This window comes from Diaporthe citri (assembly GCF_014595645.1).
Source record: "Diaporthe citri strain NFHF-8-4 chromosome Unknown scaffold_4, whole genome shotgun sequence".
NCBI lineage: Eukaryota > Fungi > Ascomycota > Sordariomycetes > Diaporthales > Diaporthaceae > Diaporthe > Diaporthe citri.
Window position 1 is genome coordinate 2,231,720 of NW_025064849.1, and position 21,090 is coordinate 2,252,809.

Genomic DNA, 21,090 nt, shown 5'->3' on the forward strand with positions numbered 1-21,090 from the left:
ACTGAGAATCTGCTGATAATCGAGAAACAGGCTTGTTTGTTATACATGCTTTTGAAGAATCTTTGCCGACCTCGTCTTGTTCTTGGGGATACGTCTATCCCAGTACTGTGGACCTGGGTTTGCAGTCTTGCTGACTGGATCAACTTAGGGGAAAAGTAACACATTGCGAAAGGGAAAGAAAGGAAAGAAAATGGCCACCAGACAGACAGACTCCTGATAAGCGAATGACTTCCCAAGTCAGCCTCCGCGCCTTGTTGCATTGCATCATCCGCCCTTTTACCTCACTCTCCCTCTCTTCTTCTCATCACGTCTCACGGCTCCAAACTAGGCGCCATTACCAAGCATACTTGATCTCCCCTCTTGGCGAGACGGGACTAGGAAGAGCGACCGGCACCACCGCCGGCCGCGGCAGCAGTGCCCTCAGGCCCTCAGCATCGACCCGCCCGCCGGCGCAAAGCAGCACAACATCCAGGTGGTCCTCGGCGGCGGCGGCGTCCCCGTTCAGACTCTGCTGGCACGCCGAGGTCCACACGAAGGGCAAGAAACTTGCGGCGGCGGAAACGCCACCACCACCGCCGGCGTCGTGGGCTTGCAGGCCCGGGGGCAGCTTCCCGGCGCGCAGCTCCCCGACGAACGACAGCGGGACAACGGCGCTCGTGTCACCACCGCCGGCGGCGGCAGCTTGCCCCTCGTGCCGGACGAGCTCGGCGCAGATGGCGAGGACGTGCTCGGGCGGGTCGCGCGCCGCGGCGTGGTAGACGTACTGCTGGAGGGCCGTCAGCCCCGCGGCGTTGCGGTCGGCCAGTCGCCCCGCCGCCGCGACGCGGCCGATTAGGAGCTTGGTCAGGTGCGCGCGGGCGGAGGCCTCTGTTGTCGTGGGTGCCGGGGCAGGGGCCGCGGTTTCGTCGCCCGGGGGCAGTAGCAGCAGCGAGTGGAGCGCGTTGAAGCCGTGGTTGTTGCTGACCGGGCTGGCCTCAAAGGCGAGGCGCCACACGAAGGGCCAGAGAAGCCCGAACGCCCTGGTCCTGGCGGGCTGCTCGAGGATCCGGAAGAGGAAGGGCCTGTCGCCGACCAGGACGTCCGGGTCCGCGCCCAAAACGAGGCAATGCCGCAGGCACTCGCAGGCCAGTTTCCACACGGGGTCGGGTCCCAGCGTGCCGTCCGAGGCTAGCTGCTGCCAGAACATGTTGGCCAGCTGGGAGAAAGGGGTCTCGCCGCTCGGGAGGGCGCGGGTCACGTCCGGGCTGCACAGGAGGCACTGCCGCAGCGACTCGAGGGCGTGCTGCTGGAGCGGGAGCTGGATTGCGTGCATGATCCAGTGGAGCTGTTCCGTGTTGTGGTAGAGGCTGTTGTCTGAGCGGACAGGGAGGCCGCTGTTGAGGAGCATGCGCGTCGGCGAGCTGGCCACGCCCATCGCCTTCGGGGCTTGGTGTGTGGAGTCTGCGATGTTCTCGCTGTGCGACTCATACCATGGGCGATACGCCTGTCCGGGAAAGTCTCCGCCGACGGTCAGGACCCTAGGGCTGGTTTCGCTGTCCACATGTGGCTCAGACTTGATCCCCGACCGCGTGTAAGACCCCTGTGGTGTATACGGGCGGACATCGCTGCATAGGGATTGAGGGCAGATTAGCCATGTGAACGTCGACGGGGCGGACAGGAGTCTGGGAGAGGCCTCGAGACTATGGGCAGAGAACAAAGCATAGCTCACCTTTCCGTTACCAACACGTCGGGTGCGGAGTAATGCCTCCCCACGGGCAGGAACTGGCACTCGGCGTGCGGCCTCTGGACGTGGCCGTCCCGATTTCCACGCAGATACCCTCCTTGCTGCTGGTAGCCGCCCGCCGCCGTCACTGTCGCCGCCCGCCGGCGCGCGCAGTTGTACTTGTGGACTCTCCACTTGTCAAAACGGGACCGATACGCCCGGACTCTGGAGACGGGCATGTCTGTCAGCGAGAGGGGACACGCCGACACAGCTCCAGGAAAAGTGGGCGGGAGCAGTGGTTGGGGGATTGGTTGGTTAACTCACGATGCTTCGAACCCATACTCCTCCTTCATTATCCGCCTCACCTCATCGAGGGTCTTGCTCTGGTCCTTGTAAAGGCCCAGGATCGTCGTCCGGTACTTGAGCCACTCTTTGGTCATCTTTCCCTGCTTTTAAACCACGGGCTTCACGCCGGAGTGGTGTGGTCCCCGGTCCTGGATAGCTGTGGTCCAGCCTGGGGGAGGCCGGGTCGGGCGGCGTGAGGCATTAGTTATGGCTGGAAGCTGGGTTTCTTCTCTTGCCTCGGACAATATGTGTTCTGGATATAGGAGCAGGGAGACAGGGCTATGGGGGAAGGGCTCGGGAGGAGGGGCATCATAGAAGTAGTGCGAGGCGTAGGTGACGGGCGCCCAGCGAGGCGTTCTTGGGAACGGGGGAGGGGCACGGGGACGGGGACGGGGACGGGGACGGGGACGGTGGGATAATTCTGAGTGCTATAGATAACTGTGAATAACAAGGCACCCAATGGAACCTCTACGCCCAAGTCTACGATTCCCTGTCCCTGGAGCCTCACCGGGCCATGGTAGGCTGGCAGGCCTCGCTTCGACCCAGTCCTCCAAGATCTCCCACGCCGCCCCATAGAAGAGGGAAGCACAATCGTGTCTACTAAAAGACAGCAGGCTGCCCTGCTCTGGACACGTAGAGCTTCACTCGCGATCTCGATGATGAGTCAAAATCTGCCCCAGAAAATCGGTCTGGCACCGCGGCCATCAGACCAGGGAGCCTCGGGTGTGGGATACATGACAACCGTTTTTAGGCATCCGAGGTGAGGAGATATGGGCAAGGCAAGAAGCTAGGCGACCAGAGACGATGGAGCGCGGCCCGTCCCAGCAAAGGAGCTGAGAATAGGCGAAGTGTAAGCAGCAGCAAAAAAAGTCCGACAGTAGGCGCCCATATGGCGCGAACTGCGTGGTATTCCGTTCCGCACCACCACCCACCACCCACCACAGCTTCACGCGGCCTGGTTGGTCGATCACTCTGGAGAGCTCCCAGGCATCTCAGACATTCTACATGTAACGGTGCCATCTGTCCGGCAGGATCGGAATGGCTGGCCTCGGGCGTCGAGCGCCAGGGCTGTGGGGTGGGTTTCGAACAGCCGCCCTGGGCCGGGCCTTACTGTACACCTTGGAGGGGGTAGGAGGAGGGGGGCGCTCACCCCCTCTCCTCCCCGTGGCCTTCTCCTCCTCACCGGCCTGCCACCAAGGTGGCCTCTTTTGGAAACGTGGCTTGGGCCTGGGCGACTGGCTCTGGAAAACCCCTCAGAGCCTGCTGCGGCCTCGTTTGCCTTGAAGTAGTCGGCTCTGGCTGGGCCGTAGAGGTTCCGAAAGGTACAATGACAACAAGCCAGGCTCTGCCAAAAGCGGGGGAAGGATTTTCGTCTTGCAGCGCGACTTTGTATTTCCGTCCGTTGGGTTCAGGTTCAGCCTGGCCTCCGAGTACTGTATGTATCGTGGCCGTCGAAAAATAGACTACTTTATCGCCCAGCCTCGTGGAGGCTGATTATGAAACATGGGGCGGCGGCTCGCAAGTAGACATACTCTGAGACCCTACGCAAATAAGTATGGCGAAACGCGCTGGTATGCAGACTGTGCATTTGCTTCTCGGAGAGAAAAGAAAGACAAACCCCATGTGGACCTCGCTTGACGCGGTCATGCGGCAACTTCAGCCCCCAAACCGCGGCGCACCCTGCAGCTGCAGTCAGCAATGCAAAGGACGAATCCGGTATGAGATGCTCGTCACACGGGCGAGCCAAGTAGAAAAAGTCTGTCGGGAGTGCTAAATTTGTCCTGCGTATACTCGTTAAAAGAAGGGAATCGATAAGAACGACAGGACCCGATGTTCAAACCTCCTGCCGCGATGTAACCGAATGAGCATTAAATATTGTTGGTGCTTGAAACGCAGAGCCCCCCCCCCCCCAATCTGGCCGATTATTAAGACCACTGCAGCTTTGTCATCGTCCTTTGTTATCCGACTTATACCTCCCACCAGAGCGCTGTGTCCTGTATCCTGTCGTACGAAGACGAGCTCTTCGCCAGCCGCTCCTTCAGATCACGTGGCGTCGGGTACCTCGACCTCCACGGCTGAGTGTGGCTCAGCTTCGCATCATTGAACGTGTTTCCGTCGTCATCGGCTGCCAGCGTGGTCTCTCCCCCATCCATTGCTCGCCAGGAGCCATCACTGCCCCAGGCCTTCGTCCCGCCAAATAACTCGTCTCTCGGGTCCCCCCAGCTCTCGTAACGCGAATTCGTATCAACCTTTGCCGCCGTGGTCTTCGTCTCGGTGATGACTTTCTAAGTTCCTGATGCTGGAGCAGTTGCCTTTGTCTCAGTCGTATTGGCCGCAGATGGTGGGATGGTTGGTTGATGGTCCGCAGCTTCCTTACCCTTGGTGTCCGATGGCGACACAGCCGTCGGGCTGGCAACCGTGTCTTCGCCCGTGATGCCCGAAGTCTGTCCGGCGTGCTCCTGCTTCTGCTCGGTGCTCTGGTTAGTTCCAACCGTTCCCGCTGACCCCTCTGCCGGCCTCTCTGCCTCCAGGTCGTGGGCCTCGTTCATTACCGGAGAATCCCCACTGCCAACAACAGGACTGGCGGGCGTGCTTTCGACGGCCGCATTGGCTCCTGCGACCTTGGAGATCACCTCAAACCACCGCTGGGCATCCGCCGCCGTGTGCGCCTTGAAAGAGATTTCAGCAGACCCCGTGAGCTTGCTGCTCATGGTCTTGGACTTGTCCTTGCCCTTTATGTTGAACTTGTCCCCATTGGGGGTTCCAATGGTTGCCTCAGGAAGGTAGATGGAAAGCTCTGGGACTGGATCCTTGGCCGCATTGCTATGACACTTGTAGTCAGTATCCTTTCCCCCAGGTGGAAATGGCGAGAGACAGAGCCACAGCATATGTCTGTCCAGAGTAGTCTCGCAGCAATAAGAGGAAGCAACTCACTCATCTGACTTAAACTCGTGCAAGAACTTTGAAGGAGTCACCACGTAGTAGCCGGTCGAGAACCCCCAAGACAACTTGTTTCGTGATTTGCGCTCGAGGCTGCCTTCAATGAGCGGCTCGGTCGAGTTATGCTCCTGGTTGGGGAATGCAATGGCCTCGACCGTCCTGGGTGGGTCTTGCGGGTCGATAAGGATGTCAGCGTTGCGCTGGGAGAATGCCTGCCACTCCATGTCCGGAGGAATCCTCTGAGCGGCGCCGAGCATATCGGCATAGAGCGCCCGAGTCTTCTCGGCCTGCCCACCGGCGAACTGGTTGAACACTTCCATGGCCTGTTGAAGGACTTGGATAACGTGGGCCTCAAAGTCTTGGAAGTTGCCCTGCACTGCAATGAGATCGTTGCGGTGGTTGTTCTCCTCGATAACCTGTTTGGTCAGGCGATGCAGGACACCTCTCCGGATGACATAGGGGTCCTCCGTGGGGTTCATCTTGCCGCCAGTGGACTCGAAAGATGCAGCATGCTGGCCGAGGAGTTCGATATGCTTCTGAGTAACGTTGCGAGCCTTCTCGACCTCCTTGGCGCCCTTCACCGCGCCGCCAGCCAGCTCCTTGGACTTGTTCTTGACCTCCTTATGGAGCCGGTCGAGGATGGGGAGAACAGAGCCTTTGATGCTCTTCTCGGTCTCGGCGTTGGTGTTGATCAGAGCCTGCGTGTTCTGACGCAAGTTCTCGTAGAAACCGGCAACGCCGCCCAGATTCTGGTCGAAGTGGTGACCTTCGCGCAACGGCTTGGAGATGGTCTTCATGACCTTCTCGTACTCCTTTGACTGCTCCTTGTGGATCTTCTCAATGGCGCCCATGTACTCTTCAAGGTAGCCCACGGCGTGCTTCCATGCTTGCAGACGTTCGGCAAGCAGCCCAGCGGTCTATGGTCTCGGTCAGTCGTCTAGTGCTGGCGTCGGCGCAAAAGACAGCAGGACACGGGACTACGTACGGTTCCAGGATCTGTCTCAGGGACGGCGGACTCGCTGAAAGTGCTCGACTTGGTCATAACAGTGCCCGACCTCTGGGGCAACGTCTTTATGTCGTCGGCCATCGTGAATGCAGTCGTCTGATTCCGAGATATCGGGTCTGGGATGAGCTATCAAAGGCGAGAGGATGGCGTGATTCGCAAGTACTAAGAGGCAGTGTCAGCATGCAATCTTCAACTTTACCTGAAGTCAATATCTATCGACAGCTTCGACCGCCAGGAGATCTTGAGGCTGCAAAAGTGAGGCCGTAGAGCGATGTACTGTTGATCGGACCGTCATGACACGGCACAGCTCATCAGTAGATAGAGCTCAGGGGGGCCAAGCTGCTCACCCCCCAGTGGGGCCGTCGCAACGCAGCACTCAGGACCCCTGTGACGATCTCGACAGACGAGATTGATGAACCTTGTGTGGGGGCCGCACGGAGCCTTCGGTTCAAGCTGCCTGCAGGTGCCTCACAGGCACAGGGCACGGCGAGATGGGATAATAATTGGATTGCTTACCTATGATTTTTTGGTCTTGTTTGGCAGCGCTTTGACGGTGCTGTAGGAAACCCAGATATGTGGTGTTGTCACGTCTGATCGACCGACTGCCTTAGGCTATATAACACCCGGTCTGCCGTGTCCCTGGATTCAGTGGTGACGACCGTGGCGATGACGTAGCGGTCCCCTAATCCGCGTTCTTTCTCTGCATACGTAGCCTACGTAGTGCAGCGCGGTGCGGAAAAGCCACATGCGGCTTCCTTGGCTTTGAGAAGTCGGGACCCAGCGGTCCCAGGTCAATAGCGGCAGTCGCGGTCCACACCAAAAGCTTGACGGACCACACATTTGGACCGCAGCACCACGTGTCGCCTTGGGCGCCTTACTGCATCGGGGCGGGAGTTTCCTGCGAGCCCGTCGCAGTGTGCGAAGGTTTTCGGGGAAGGCCCTGCCTGTCTGGCTGTTCTGAAAGGTCGCCTGATGAACTAGAAAAGAGCAAGACCGCAAAAGTAAGGTCTGGTTGGGCTCATGGGACAAGGTTCTGCTGGTGACAGGTGTGGCAGGCTCCCTCGCGTGCTCCGCCGGTCGCATCGCGCTAGCTAGCTGTGTTTTAGACTCAAGCGTTGTCTTGGACCACCTGGGGGAACGACAGGCTGTTTCTCGTGGTGTGGCAACATTACAATGATCCACCGTCGTCGAGGCAGACAGAGTACGGACAAGAAGGCTAAATAGGTAGATGTGGTTGGCCCTTTTGAGACGGCAGCAGTCGTTCTGTTGCTCAATGGCATTGCATCTGCAGGTCTCCAGTTGTCACACAGTCGGCAGGTCTCATCCCAGAGAACCACGTGCAGCTCATAGATAGGGCGAGTGTTGACGTGTGGCTCAAGCAGAGTGACTACAAAGTAGTCTTGATTTCTGTGGGTAGCATCCAATTCGGCAGCATCCTGGGGGGAAGTCTTCCTGCCCCTTACAGAAAGTTCAAGGCATAGACAGTAGAAGCTCTGCCTTAGTTCCGTCTTTCTTAATTACTTGTCATCTGCGCAGGATATTTGAGACCACAATGAGCTGTGAGATGAATGCTTGGAGTCTATTATTCATCTACCAAATCAAGGCGGTTTGGGGTATAAACGGTCCCTATGTCCAAAAACTCCGTCCTTTGCGGACACTGTCTATTATGCTTCATGCATGCATCCCTTTGATGATCCCGTATTAATACTCTCATGATCGTGTTTGTATCTCTTGCATCAACGCTGGTCAAAACGACAAAAAAAAAAAAAAAAAAAAAAAAAAACAATGGTCGACCGCCCGGAAAGTGAGGGCATCTGCTAAGCAGGCCTTGGGACTCCGCTTGGGAACCACAGCCACCGGCCGGGCGGACGACGGACTCGCGCGCCCAAAACCTGTTTCTAGTAGGGCTGGGCTCGAGCCTGCAACAGATGCAGCCTCCGACGGACATCGTCTTCAACCCCGAAGTGGTGATGGTGGAGCAGGTTGCTGAACCCCAATGAGGTCTGCCTTCGAGATGGGCGAGGCCGCGGTGGTGGTTGGGTCGTGGTCTCGGTGGTCGCCGCCTCAGGGATCGAGTCCAGGGGATTTATTGTCGGTGCGTTGTGGAGTGTCGGTGTCGTTGGCGCGCTCACCACAGAGTCGTAGTCGGGTAAAACCAGACCCTCCCCGGTGCTAAGGGGCCGCGCGGGCGTCTTGATCGCCGTGGTGTAGCTGGGCACCTTGCTGAGGCTCTCCATCTCGACGTGTTCCGGTGTATTTATGCCGGACTGGTCCTCGCCGCTATTTGACCTGGACAGCGGCTCTGAGGGTGGTGGGGAGTTGTGGTTGCTGTCGGGCGGTGGTGGCTGCGAGTGCGGCGTCGTCGCCCCGCCTGTCGTCGCCCCGCTGAGGCTGTGGTACGATTGACTCCTGTCTGACGCATTGAGAGACACGTCCTGCAGCCGCGAGCTAAGCGCTGCAGGAGGCACTGCCATCCCTGACATCTGATGCAGGTTCTCAGCCGAGCCAGCCCGGGAGAGTGCGTAGAAGGGCGTGTTGACGCCAGACTGGACTGCTGGTGTCTGGAACCCGCTCTGCAAGCCGTTCATGTCAACCTCATCGTAGAGCTGATCGAGAACATGCTCGCCATAGCCGGGCGGCGCGATGCCATGCATGCGCTGTGCCTGGTTGGTCTCGTGTGGTGACTGGCGCACCAGGTTGCCGTCGTCGTCCAGGGGCATGTTCGGGGAGATAAATATCGTCACGGGGAGGGTTGCACGGAGCTGGTAGATACGGTCAGTCTGCGACTCCATGTCCCATCTGCTGGCAGATGACTTACCTCGGAGACGTGGCCGTCTGGATTGTGCAGTGCGACCACCATCTTCAACTTGTGTCTTATCTTGATGCCGTGCACATTGGTGTCTTGCATGCACTTGCCCAACTTTCTGGGGAGATCGAGATTTGCGTTCAGGACCCAGCCCTCCTGGCCAGAATCCTCGATCATGTCGTTCCAGTGCTCCTCCCGATTTACCGTGAGCGTCCAGTGCGCTACCTCGCGTTCCCTCTTGTGTTCTCGTATGCTGTGCCCTTGCATTGTCGTCACCATTATCTCATGGACCTCCATCAACCTGCAGTTGATATCCCCGATCTCTAGACCTTTCAGCAGGGGCGTAAACCTCGTCTCGAGCGGGATGGAGCTTCCGAATACGATGGCCTTGGTGGGGATCACGACGCTGTATTCGACCTTGTTTGGCCAGATGTTTTCGACGCTCATGGCGTGCAGGAATTCCAGGGCCGAGGACTCGAGGGTGCGGATGATCCTCACCCTCTTCTTCGCATGCAGGTCGTAGGCGAGTTTGCCGCGCGCAACGGTCGCTTTCAAGTGATAAGTGATGCTGGCCTCGGGCATTCCTTCGATGGATTCGCAAAAGTCGCCTGGCAGCATAAGCTCAAACGGCCATTCGTAATTCCCCTTCTCAAGCAGGGTGCTCTTCCCCGAGCTGCCGCCCACAAAAGGCCGCCATCTGTGCTGGAAGAAAATGTTGGTGCGATCGACCTTCTGATTTGAGATTCCCGTCGGCGTAACCCGCGCGTCCGTCCAGCTGGTATGGCTGTCAGTGAGAAAGCTCTCTGGAAGGAGGAACTGCTTGGGTAGTGAGGAAGTCAGGTGCAAGGGGGGGGACAGAGCGGTGATGTAGAGACCAGCTGGTGAGAGCACTACAACAAACTCACTTCAACCTTTCAGTTCCGACCAGTCGCAGATGCACATCGTCTACTTTCAGGGCTGATGGCAGACACAGCACGACAGTGCCCTTCAGCAGTTGCCCCGAGGACTCATGGTCGTTGCCTCGAAAGACCAGGAAATCGTTGTCGAGCCTAATTTCGAAAAGCGTGTAGGCGTTGCGCCCGGTGACGTTGGCCAGAGGGTTAAACGAGGGCATTCTCAAACTCTGGTTGCTCTGTGCATGAGAATCGCAATGGCCCGAGGGTGGGAAGAGTGAGGGACCGCCAGGCAGGGTCGCTTGTTTTTAATCCAGGAACCCAATGCAGATCATGGAAGCAAAGTGGGTACTGGTGAGGCGAAAAAAAATGTAAATGGGCGTGGTAATACCGGGCAGAAGTGGGAATGAATCGTTTGCGCGTGCTGTAAGTGGCCCGTATCAGAGATGCGACGATAAGTGCTGTACCGTAGCGCGCTGTGAGTGGATTGGACCCTTGGTCTGGTGGCCGGCGGAGGCAGCAGAAGGGTGTGGGAGGCAGGCAGGGTGACGAGACGAGTCGAGACGGCCGGTATCGAAAGATGCGAAAAAACACCCCACGAGCAGCGGCGACGAAGTAGGTGGGGGCGGGCGTCTGGACCTTGTTTTGGTATCGATGAAAGGGGGTGAACGGGTGGGATGTGAAGAGACAGGACGGGCAAACCTATCCACATGTAGAAAAGATATCGCACATTGGCCCATGGGGGCCTATGTATTGCTCGTTGCCCCCCTGGATGGGATGAGCGACGACCGGCCGACAGCAGCACATGTACACACAAAGGGCGATCGGATGGATCACACAGCTGGGCTGGGACGTGGAACCCAGGCTGGGTCCCGTATGCACGCATCTCTGCTGCAAGACGACTGCGATCTGGTACCGGTACAACACGGCCGCGGCCAGCGCCGGTCGGTCACAATAAGCGAGACTTCCAGCCCGTTGCTTGTCCCACATACCGGGTCGACAAGGACGACAAGGATACTTGCGCACTGAAAACATCCTAGTCGTTTTCGACTCGAGGGGCCTCCCTGCCAGCCGGGCGCCTCTTCCTTCTTGCTTCCGCCTTCCCTGACTTCGCACATCATCGCCCTTGGAATTTGAGTCCCGGCGACGGCTGCAAAGGAGTCTTCCACGCGCGATGCCACAAAGAGACCAGCATCGACAAAGAGTCAGTCACCTTTGCCATCTGTCACTACCTAGGTACACCAAGTGGTGTGCACACGGCCTGTCTGGCTAGTGGCCGACAGAAAGGGGACACCGTCACCAACATCTAGAACTCTGCGAGTCTACTGGGGGCGGTGTCAAATCGCAGTGACAGTATGAACGATGGGTGGGTGGGCTGCCATGGTTTGGTGGCAGGGATCAAAGGCTTTGGTGGATGATGCAGGAGGGCGAAAAAAAGGGTTCATTCAATCCAGGGCTTGGACTGACTGCTATGTACCGTGTATCCGTACTCGGGACTGACACTGATACTGACACTAATAACTGACTGAACTGACTGACTGACTCCTGGCGTCATCCGTTGTTGTCTTGCAAATGGGACAGGGCGCGAGAGCGTGCCGGGGTCGGTGCAATCTACAGTACGTACAGTCCAGGTCTGCTCGCGTTCCAGCCAGGACTGTGAGTGTCATGGGTAGGCAATATCTTTTCCCGTTGATTCTCCGGTCTCTTCCGCATTTCCGCCGTGAACCTTGATACCAACTTGACTTTGCGGAAAACATGTACTCTAGCGAACTGTCCTCTTTCGCCTCCCTGGCGGGCCCCATGACGGCAGGGAGTGACTGTTGATCGGCCCTTCCGTTCGTTGCTGTTACCACTGCATGTACATAGGTACATCTTCCTCATCCCAAGGGTCGAGCCCAGCCCAGCCCGGCCCGTCACTATCGACCTGCAGCAGTGGCTTCCTTATCGGGAATCCTTCCATGGCCCTTCCCTCAAGCTTCCATTTAGCCTTCGTCTGCTGGTCAACATCTTGGCCCCGGCCGTCGGCTCGCACCCCAAGCCCCCACGACTGGGCGACATCTAGACGACGCGATCTGACCTCCCTTCTGGCGTTCCTCCTCTCGCTAGGAGCGTCTATTCTCGATACGAAAGGCACCTTTTCTAACGTCTAGCACCCCGCCGTGTGTCTGTCGCGGCACAACCGGAACAGCAGTCCTCTCGCTTACGCCTTCTCAAGGGGCCCAAACGGAGTCGCCTCTGGCCAGCAATACTACTGTACTACAGACCATGCAGCGCGTATCGTGCAGTACATGCAAACAATGAGGAGTTCATTGGTGGCCTTCAACCTGCCAGGCTGCCAGGGCAAGATCTACCTTGCAGCGTGGGACTGCTGAATCGGACGGAAGATGGGGCCTGGCGTTCGAGCGGCAGTTCGGAGCTCTCCACGGCTCCAGATGCTCAAACCCTGAGACTACTGTGTATGCGCGCTGGGAACACCAAGGCGACAGTCTCCATGCTGCCCCAGTTGTGATCAACTACGCCTCTGCATGCCAAACAGCACCTGCTGCACGAGATCTGGTCTGTAACTCGTCACCATCGGTCAGAGGGCCTAGAAGGTGCCACACTGTCGTCCCATGCCCACGTCACGGGGCGGTGGCATGATCTCTTCCAGCTCTCGCCTGATGGCCCTCTTTTCCAGCACTCCAGCCTGCTTATCTGTCTACCCGTGCCAATCACCCGGTGCACCTCCCCCTGCGGCTTGGACTTGCTCTTGCAGTCGATCTATAAAATGCAGACCTCACCATCCCATATTCGCGGGGTCTCTACCTGCCCAGCGCGGGCCGTGGCGGGCGGACCTGCGCCGCCCTCCGGGAAAAGCAAGGGATAGCATGACTTTCCTTCAGGGAATAACACGCCACATGAAGGGATGGTCCGCAGCCGATGGAGGGCAAGCAACCAGTCAGCTAGTGCAGCTGGCACGAAGCGACATCAACTGCACCTCGCAAGTAAACCTGAAAAAGTAGCCGAACCGAAGCGCTACACCAGCATGAGGACGAACGCCTGTGCCTGACAAGCCCTGACCGTTGCGCCCGAGGATTGAGGGAACCGCCAGACCGCCCAAAAGAACCGCCGGCTCGGCCAGAATTCGACGATTAATTGACCGGCTCTGGGTAGACCCACTAGCAGCCCAGCCCTGATACCTGACCCCTGTGTCAATCGGAACGATTCAAGATCTGCCGAAAAAAGAAAACCCATGAGCACATGTTGATTTCTCGACAGCAGAACCAAGTTGCCGAGAGACCTTCAGACTTAGCTGCAGGCCTCAGCAGACGGCTTTCATATGTCATTCGTTTTTGGTGCAGCTTGCATATCGGCAGGCATCCAGGTCGACCCCTTCTGCCTTGGGCATCCCGACGCTACATAGTCGATACTGTATCGCCGGAGCCGCAGGCAGCGCATGTAGCCTTACGCCACCGTCACGATTCAGGATTCGTCGGTAGCATGCCTATCCGGGTTTACTACGAGGCACCGCCGAGCATCGGAAACTAAGCAATCAACGCCACGGGACGCCGGCCTTGCGCCGCATTGATGGGCCAGCGAGACCCGTCACTCTTGCCTGTCTGGCTGTCCGGCTCCACCGTGCCAGTGCTCCTTATCAACGGCCCCACGGCTCGGCCGGTCGTTTATCCTCTAAAGATCGAGGCTAACCCAAAGAGAGCCGAAGTGGGTATGTGACAAGGCCGGTTCTCAGCCTTGCTGGTCGCACAAGATCTTGCTTGCATTTGTCTGTCTCACCACAATGATTACCAGTGCAGGAAGTAGTTACACAGTCGACAAAACCGACACTGAATGCGTGCAAAACTCACCTGCGCGGGACTGCATAATATGAGCAGGCCGTGCATTGTCATAACATTTTCACATGTTAGGAGGTCAAAAAGTTTTGCCGCTGTCAAAGTCTGGTAGTAGCGCCTATCTAGGTGTCTTGAGCAAAACCAAACAAATGAGCTCGCGCGTCACCCCTGTTCCTAGCCAATTCGGACGTGCTAAAAGGCTTTGTTCCCGATGTCGACGCTTATCTGTCACGATGACGAGCGCGTCAGTGCTGAGACCGTCTGCTCAACAATCCTCCCGGGCACTCCTTTCAAGACACGATAGCGCCGTTTGGGTGTACAGATACAAGGTCTGCTTTCTTTGACCCATTCCTCGCGCTAAGAATTGGGCACGTACGAATCCGGCACTGTCAATTCCATATGCACAATCGCAGCTTTCAACATGCCAAAGAGCTGCCCCTTCGTCTTTTGATCGATGTCAATCCCGGACGGCGCAAGCTGGGATCAATCAATCCACTTCTGCTCCGGCGCCGACCACCAGCACCAGCTTGACCGCTGCAGGCTGCAGCATGCTTTTCCCGCTGTGGGTCGGGTGGCCGGGACGAGATCCATCTGCCATTGCGATATCTCCCGGGGCCCACTCTGACATTTCGAGGAACACAGGACCCACGTGTTTCGAGCAAAGCTCCAGGAGCTGAGCTCGAGCGGGAGCGAGCCCCTCTGCCCCAAAACCCTCAGTAAAATATTCAGGGACTCGGTGAGTCGGAGACAGAGAAATCCAGTCCACTGAGGCTGCAGTAGCTGTCACAATCAATCTATGGATTGCGACGATCAGGAGCCCCTCCCTTTAAGGAGCTTCCTCGGCGACATTCCGTGAGCCTCTCCCGCTGGCAGCTTGCCAGGCCGGCGTGTCTTGAGTCAAAGGACTTGCACGTTCTCGACCAGCTGGTGTGGGTCCGAGATCAACGCATGTAGGACTCTGCGGCTCGAACCGGAGCCATGGCGGCGCGGGAAGGGGCTTGCCAATAAAACACAGACAAACACGCACACATATGCAGTGAAAGACGCCCCTCCCATCCAGAGCGGACCCAAAGCCCTGCGGTGGGGACATTCAGGCACAGCAGTGACAACTCTATCGGCCACAATCCGAACCGTAAATCAGAAAGCATGTGAAAAGACTTTGTAGTGGTTATGCAAGGCCTGGGATTCGTGCCTGGATTCGCTGTCCCTATTTACTTGGTCTCACATGTCCCTGAAGGGCATAGCGGATATGGCATAGCCAAAAAACCTGCTACTTGACTTTGGGCGGACCGACTCCCAAAGCTGATGCCATCCCAACAAATTTTCTCACTTTCTCAACTGGCCGAGGTCTCACCGACAGGGGCCGTCGAGTCTGACGGGCGGTTCCAGGTGCGGATGTGTCCTTGAGGGAAAGAGAGGGTCAGTTGGCGGAGCAAAAACATGGGATGGGACGAACGAAACAATACGAAGGTCCAGGCGCCGTTTCACTTACCCGACTTGCAGCTCGTGACAATAGCCTCCTCTGTGAACTCCAACCAGCACAACGGGTCCGCGTCCACAACCTTTGTCAGCACAGGTGGCAGTATTGCAGTGCTTGCCCTTGGCTCAACAGCGTGCGGCCCCCTAAAGTCGTCCTCCCCATCGCCATTTGCGGAAATCGCCGAGTTGGACCGTACTCTGCTCGCAGAAGTTCCTTGTGTCTCGGCGCGTGTGAGCTGCGATGTAGTCAACCTAGAAGCAATCGAGCCTCGCTGGCGGACTGATGCTGCGCCGGCGCCGGTCCCGGCCCTGGGCCGGTGCAGCATGCCGACGCTGAAGTCCCAGAGGCACAGCCGGCGGTCCTCGCCGACGCTGCCGAAGCGGTAGTTCTTGTCGTCGCAGCGCCATGGGTCAAAGGCGACGGACGTCACCCATGAGTGATGGCCTTGGCACCGCGCAATGAGAACGGACTCGGGGACGTGCCAGATCGAAATGAGATCGTCCTGCCCGCCGGTGAGGACGTATTTACCGTCTGGTGACCAGCAAACGGAGATGAGACCGCCGTAGTAGGAGTGGAAGTGATCGAGCAATCTACTTAATGGGTCAGTTCACACAAGACTCGCATGGCACTGGCAGCGGGCTTCTTACTCCTCCTTAAGGTAATCGATGATCCTTAACGAGCCGTCCTCTGACACAACAGCCAGTCGCCGGTTATCTGGTGAGAAGGCGAAGGCATTGATCCGCTGGTTTGAGAGCTTCCATGCCGCGACCGGGTTAAATTTTTGGTTCTTTGAGTTGACCGACTTCTGGACCTGGATGCCGTTCCTAGAGGTATGGACCCCGTTTGTACCGTTTGTCGCCTCGACCTCGCCGTTCTCCTGTTCCGACGAAAAGATGGCATCCTCCTTCTCCTTGTCGTAGACCACCAGAGATCCATCCATATGTGATGCAAGAAACAGGGTCTCTGAACCTGGTATCCATTTAATCTGGGAGACGGGAGTTCCGTTTATTACGCCCTATCGCCGTCAGCTTAGACCTAAATGAGCACGCAGCTGAGGAACCTACATTCTTATTCAAACGCGCGTATCGCTGTGAGGTGGCTTCCCACCATATTACTTCGCCAGTGGAGAAACCCATAATCACGTCAATATGGCTTGTGCTCTTCGTGATATGGTTCACATCATGGCAAAGACAATGCGCCTTTGTGAAAAGCACCTTGGTCAGATACTCGGCCTGCGCATCGTCAGCACAAATCGACCCACGAGCCCTTCTACAGCGAGGAGGCAGGATAAACCAACCTTGTTAGGAGCCGACATGTCCAACCACTGGAATGCGCGGTTGATGTTCGCAAAGGCAAAGACCCCGTCCGACGGGCGCTCCTGCATCCTCTTGCTAAGTCCCTCGTTGACGATGACCCTGCTGATAAATGAAGAGTTGCTTTTTGTCATGTTGTTCTTCGGCTTCTTCCGCTTGTTAGCATCCTTGGAATTCGGCGCCACGAGCAACGCCGTCCCCTCCCCGAACGCGGGGGCCGAGCCTAATGACAAAGGCGCATCGCTAGAATTTGCCCTGCCTTCACTGCCGCTGATGGTCGGATCCCTCGAGTTGTCCTCATGTGGGTGTTCCTGTATACTTGACTGCCCGAGTCCCGTCCCTGTGACGCCCCTGTACTGGAGTGGGGACGGGCGGGCGTCGAGGTTGATCAAAGACACGCTCGTCCCAGCGGTGGCTGGCTGGGGGTTCGTGGCGAGCGGGGTTTGGGTTGATCACGGGCGCCTCCGACGGATGTGGAGGAGGAGTCGCAAGGTGCAAGTCTTCTTTGAGGACATAGGTACCTGTGATATGTCACACCGGCTTAGCCTGGGGTCGCGCACAAGCTGAGGAAGCTCCCGCGGGGCCGCGAAATGCGGGAAGAGACTGGGCGAGCTCACCCTCTCCGACCAGGAAGTGGTCCTCGGGGTTTGAGAGAATATTGTTGGTCTCGATCATGGGCGGGATATGGCCAGCGCCGACGGCGGCATTGTATGCGGCCTGGGTAGGATAGCGCGGGGGAGGCGGTAGGACGCTGAGTGCAGTGATCAGCGAGACGTCCGTCATATTGTAGTGCTGGCGGAGGGGGGCAGTGATAAAGAAGACGAGATAATGAATGGGACATAAGCTCACAACATGGCGCTGGTGGGACGAGTGAGCTCCTGAGGGTGGTACTGGATGCTTTCTTGGCGGGATGTTTGTCTCCAAGGGTGTGTTTATCTATGGGTTGAGCCCCATGCAAAGAGCGGAACCCTGGTGGGCGCGCAATATAACGACAGGCAGTCCTCGGACGGTGTCGCTTGAGCCGGTGCTCGCCGCGGCCGAAGTTTGTTGGCGGATTCGAAGGATACCTCAACTAGACTATGTATGCACAGGAGCAGTGTGGCAGCCACAGTACGACCGATGCAGGAGGTCTGACAGGTCGTTGGGTTGGGCTGGCGCAACGTCGATTGACCTGCCAATTACGGATGTCGTTCCTGGCCGAAGGGGGACGGATCGGACGGACGAGGGCCCAATTGCGCATTCACGATTCTGGAAGGGCTCGAGGTGGTCGCTGGCAGTGAGGAGGAGTGAATGTCGAGAACTATTTACAAAATGGGCGTGGGGAAGAATGGAAGCGACGAGACGACGTCGTGCGCTCGGCGAGATGGCAGGTAGAAGGAAAGACCAGACCTCGGGACCCGTTGGACCTTGGGCCCGTCGTGTCGGTAGCCCCTGATCCTGGGGATCAGCCTTGGGAATTGGACGTGATCCCTACACTACTGTCATCCACATGGATCGTGTGGGGTAGAACATTGAGGAGTGAGGGGAAGCTTGGGGCTTGGAGAAGGCCACGGGGCTGCTGGGATTTGTCGCGACCTGCCAGGCTGCACGTAAGAGATCCGCTGGTCTATTCAGCATCTACCTAGGTAGATACGGTATAGATGTATAGGTATGACCCAAGTCTGTTGCAGATCCATTACAATATTCAACTGATGCAGCAACAGTAAGCAAACTGCCCAGGTACCGTGGACATGGCCATCCTCACTGCTTCTGACACAGCACCAGCGGCACATGGCGTGGCTGCGAACCAGGGAGAATCAGAAGACTACTACGGACGAATGTGTGGCAATTGCCCGCCTTGGTGCGGATCCAAGTAGCTAGCTACCCCTGGGTACAAAACAATGTGCATTCTCTCCGCGCGTGAGAGAGAGGAGTCGATCAAGTCCAGAGCATTTGGGGCCAGCAACAGAGGAAGTGGACGAGATGGGCCCCAAAAATGCAATGTGACTTATTACCCGCCGCCACGCCTCCGTTGAGCAGCTTCGTGGTTGGCTGCGAAGCTCTCGGAAATTGCTGAGAGCTACCACCTTTACGTAGCACATGCACTACTGACTTAGACAAATGTGGGTAGCTTTCCCACACCTCTGCCCACCACCAACACCACATCCTCCGTTGCTTGTTGCTCTCCCGCTCCTACCACACAGCACGCCGTGTTCCAGTCTGGCTGTCCACCATCAGCATACGTGATTGTGATTGTGATTGTGATCGCTCGTCGTCTGCAGGAACGTCCAGGTATCACGTCGCCGCCAATCCGCCACCCGGAATGGCATGAGCACATCCTCGAAGCTCCTCCGCCGTCTCCGCCACCTTAGCTGCCATGGCGACAGGTCCGTCACCCATGCGAATCCCTACATGATCAATCTCTAACTTCTGGTCATCAGTGCGCATCTGTGTGTGCGGTGACGAGGGGACAGGGAAATCTAGCCTGATCGCATCGCTTGTGAAGGATGTCTTCGTCTCCAACAAGATCCAAGTGAGTGGCTGTCGGCCCTTTCTATGGCCATTCGTGCCGGAGTCTCCCAGTCCACCCGACAGCCCCGCTGACCTTTGCATATACACAGGCCGTCCTGCCCCAGATATCCCTCCCGCCGAGTATAGGGACCCCAGAGAACGTCACTACCACCATCGTCGACACATCTGCGCGCCCGCAGGATCGCAACACCCTGCGGAAAGAGATCAGAAAGTCCAATGTCATACTCCTCGTCTACTCCGACCACTACAGCTACGAGAGGGTTGCGCTCTTCTGGATGCCCTATTTCCGCTCCCTCGGCGTCAATGTCCCTGTTGTGCTGTGCGCGAACAAGTCGGACCTGACGGGAGATGGCAATACAGCCCAGGTTGTCGACGAGGAGATACTGCCCGTAATGCACGAGTTCCGTGAGATTGACTCCTGCATCAGGACGAGTGCCCGGGAGCACCGCAATGTGAACGAGGTCTTCTTCCTCTGCCAGAAGGCCGTTACCCACCCGATTGCACCGCTCTTCGATTACAAAGAAGGCAACCTCAAGCCTGCCTGTGCATCAGCGCTACGGAGGATATTCTACCTGAGCGATAAGGACCAGGACGGCTACCTCAACGACCAGGAGATGCATGATTTCCAGGCCAAGTCTTTCGAGCGGCCCTTGTCGCAGGAAGACCTGGACAACATCAAATTGACTGTCAGCAAGGTGTCGCCCGGCACCAACCTGGAGAAAGGTGTAGATTTGGAAGGGTTTCTCCGCCTGAATAGGATGTACGCCGAGAAGGGCCGGCACGAGACGATATGGATCATTTTGCGGAAGCACCACTACACTGACAGCCTCAGTCTGGAGGACAACTTCCTCCGTCCTAAGTTTGATGTCCCCGAATACGCCTCGGCGGAGCTGAGCCCTGCCGGATATCGCTTCTTCGTAGACCTCTTTATAGCCTTCGACAAGGACAATGACGGGGGACTCAACAGCGAGGAACTGGCGGCATTGTTTCGCCCCACACCCGGCCTACCCCAGTCATGGACCGACGCTTCTTTCCCTTCACCCACAGTCCGCAATGAAGCCGGACACATCACGCTGCAGGGCTGGCTCGCACAGTGGAGCATGACTACCTTCCTTGAGCCAAAGACGACGCTTGAGTACCTGGCCTATCTTGGCTTCGAGGCCTCGAACCCCAAGGAGTCGATCACTAGCGCGTTAAAGGTAACCAAGGCACGGAAGCGTAGGAAGCGACCAGGCCGGGTCGAGCGAGGCGTTGTGTTGTGCTATGTCCTCGGCGCATCAGGGGCTGGGAAGTCGTCTCTCATGGACGCCTTCTTAAGCCGGCCCTTTGACGCTCTCCACCGCCCTACCATCAAGCCCAGGCGGGCTGTCAACAGCGTCGAGCTTCAGGGTGGAAAGCAATGCTACCTCATCCTCGAGGAGCTTGGCGAGCTCGAGCCTGCCATTCTCGAAAACCGCGCGAAGCTCGATGCCTGCGACCTCCTTTGCTACACGTACGACTCATCAGATCCGGACTCGTTCTCCCACATCGTCGAGCTCCGCCAGAAGTTTCCGCAGCTCGACGAGCTGCCTTCTATTTATGTAGCCCTCAAGGCCGACAAGGACAAGACCACGCAGCGCTGCGAGATGCAGCCTGATGCGTACACCCACGGCCTGATGATGCCCACCCCGCTCCATGTGAGTGTCACGTGGGAGAGCATCAGCGAGCTCTTCGTCGCGCTGGCCGAGGCTGCGACGAACCCCAGCTCCGGCTTCCCGAAGAGTGAGGAGCCGCCCCCGGATATGACGAGTCTGTATGTTGCGTTGGGCGCGACCGCCTGCGCCGCAATCGCGGCTCTGGTGATATGGCGGCGCTCGACTGTCGGGTCGTCTGGTTAACTGGGAGGAAGTGTCGAAAGGAATGACTGGAACCCAGGAACAATACCAAGAAGAAGCGACTGCTCCGGAGGTTGTTAGACCTCCCAGTCTAGAAAAAAGGTGGATTTGGGAGTCAGGCACGTTTTAGCAATACGATCAGTCTGGTGTACAGTATTGGGCTTGCTACCATGCCAGGTGTATGAATGGGGATCATTGCGAGCATAGCTTGGAGTCGGGCAGAGGATTTCTTTCAATTGATGTGGGCTGGACCGGGAATATGCATTCGAACCTTTTAAGATATCCACCACTCAGACTGACTATACCAACAATTCATCCCAGAAGAAGGTTCCCACACGGAAATTATCCCACAGGACAATATCCTGTAGGAGGGTGTCCTACAGGAGGGTA

General features: G+C 57.4%; 5 protein-coding genes across 5 annotated transcripts; 1 reads left to right on the forward strand and 4 right to left on the reverse strand.

Annotated features, from left to right (window-relative positions):
* Positions 1-334: 334 nt before the first annotated feature.
* INS49_009762 (uncharacterized protein) lies at positions 335-2,142 on the reverse strand (the record flags this gene model as incomplete). Its single annotated transcript, XM_043170490.1, has 3 exons — positions 335-1,604; positions 1,709-1,927; positions 2,027-2,142. 3 exons carry the CDS (start codon positions 2,140-2,142, stop codon positions 335-337), a joined length of 1,605 nt encoding a protein of 534 aa, XP_043025055.1.
* A 1,872-nt stretch (positions 2,143-4,014) lies between these two features.
* On the reverse strand, positions 4,015-6,074 carry INS49_009763 (uncharacterized protein; the record flags this gene model as incomplete). Its single annotated transcript, XM_043170491.1, has 4 exons — positions 4,015-4,328; positions 4,425-4,870; positions 4,982-5,904; positions 5,973-6,074. The coding sequence occupies 4 exons, from the start codon at positions 6,072-6,074 to the stop codon at positions 4,015-4,017; spliced, it is 1,785 nt and encodes a 594-aa protein (XP_043025056.1).
* Positions 6,075-7,891: 1,817 nt separating this feature from the next.
* INS49_009764 (uncharacterized protein) lies at positions 7,892-9,913 on the reverse strand (the record flags this gene model as incomplete). The annotated part of the gene is made up of 3 exons (XM_043170492.1): positions 7,892-8,755; positions 8,812-9,574; positions 9,705-9,913. 3 exons carry the CDS (start codon positions 9,911-9,913, stop codon positions 7,892-7,894), a joined length of 1,836 nt encoding a protein of 611 aa, XP_043025057.1.
* Positions 9,914-14,856: 4,943 nt separating this feature from the next.
* On the reverse strand, positions 14,857-17,098 carry INS49_009765 (uncharacterized protein; the record flags this gene model as incomplete). The annotated part of the gene is made up of 6 exons (XM_043170493.1): positions 14,857-14,924; positions 15,015-15,592; positions 15,650-16,017; positions 16,067-16,234; positions 16,300-16,730; positions 16,933-17,098. 6 exons carry the CDS (start codon positions 17,096-17,098, stop codon positions 14,857-14,859), a joined length of 1,779 nt encoding a protein of 592 aa, XP_043025058.1.
* A 1,573-nt stretch (positions 17,099-18,671) lies between these two features.
* INS49_009766 (uncharacterized protein) lies at positions 18,672-20,703 on the forward strand (the record flags this gene model as incomplete). Its single annotated transcript, XM_043170494.1, has 3 exons — positions 18,672-18,681; positions 18,736-18,827; positions 18,916-20,703. 3 exons carry the CDS (start codon positions 18,672-18,674, stop codon positions 20,701-20,703), a joined length of 1,890 nt encoding a protein of 629 aa, XP_043025059.1.
* Between the last annotated feature and the right edge of the window lie 387 nt (positions 20,704-21,090).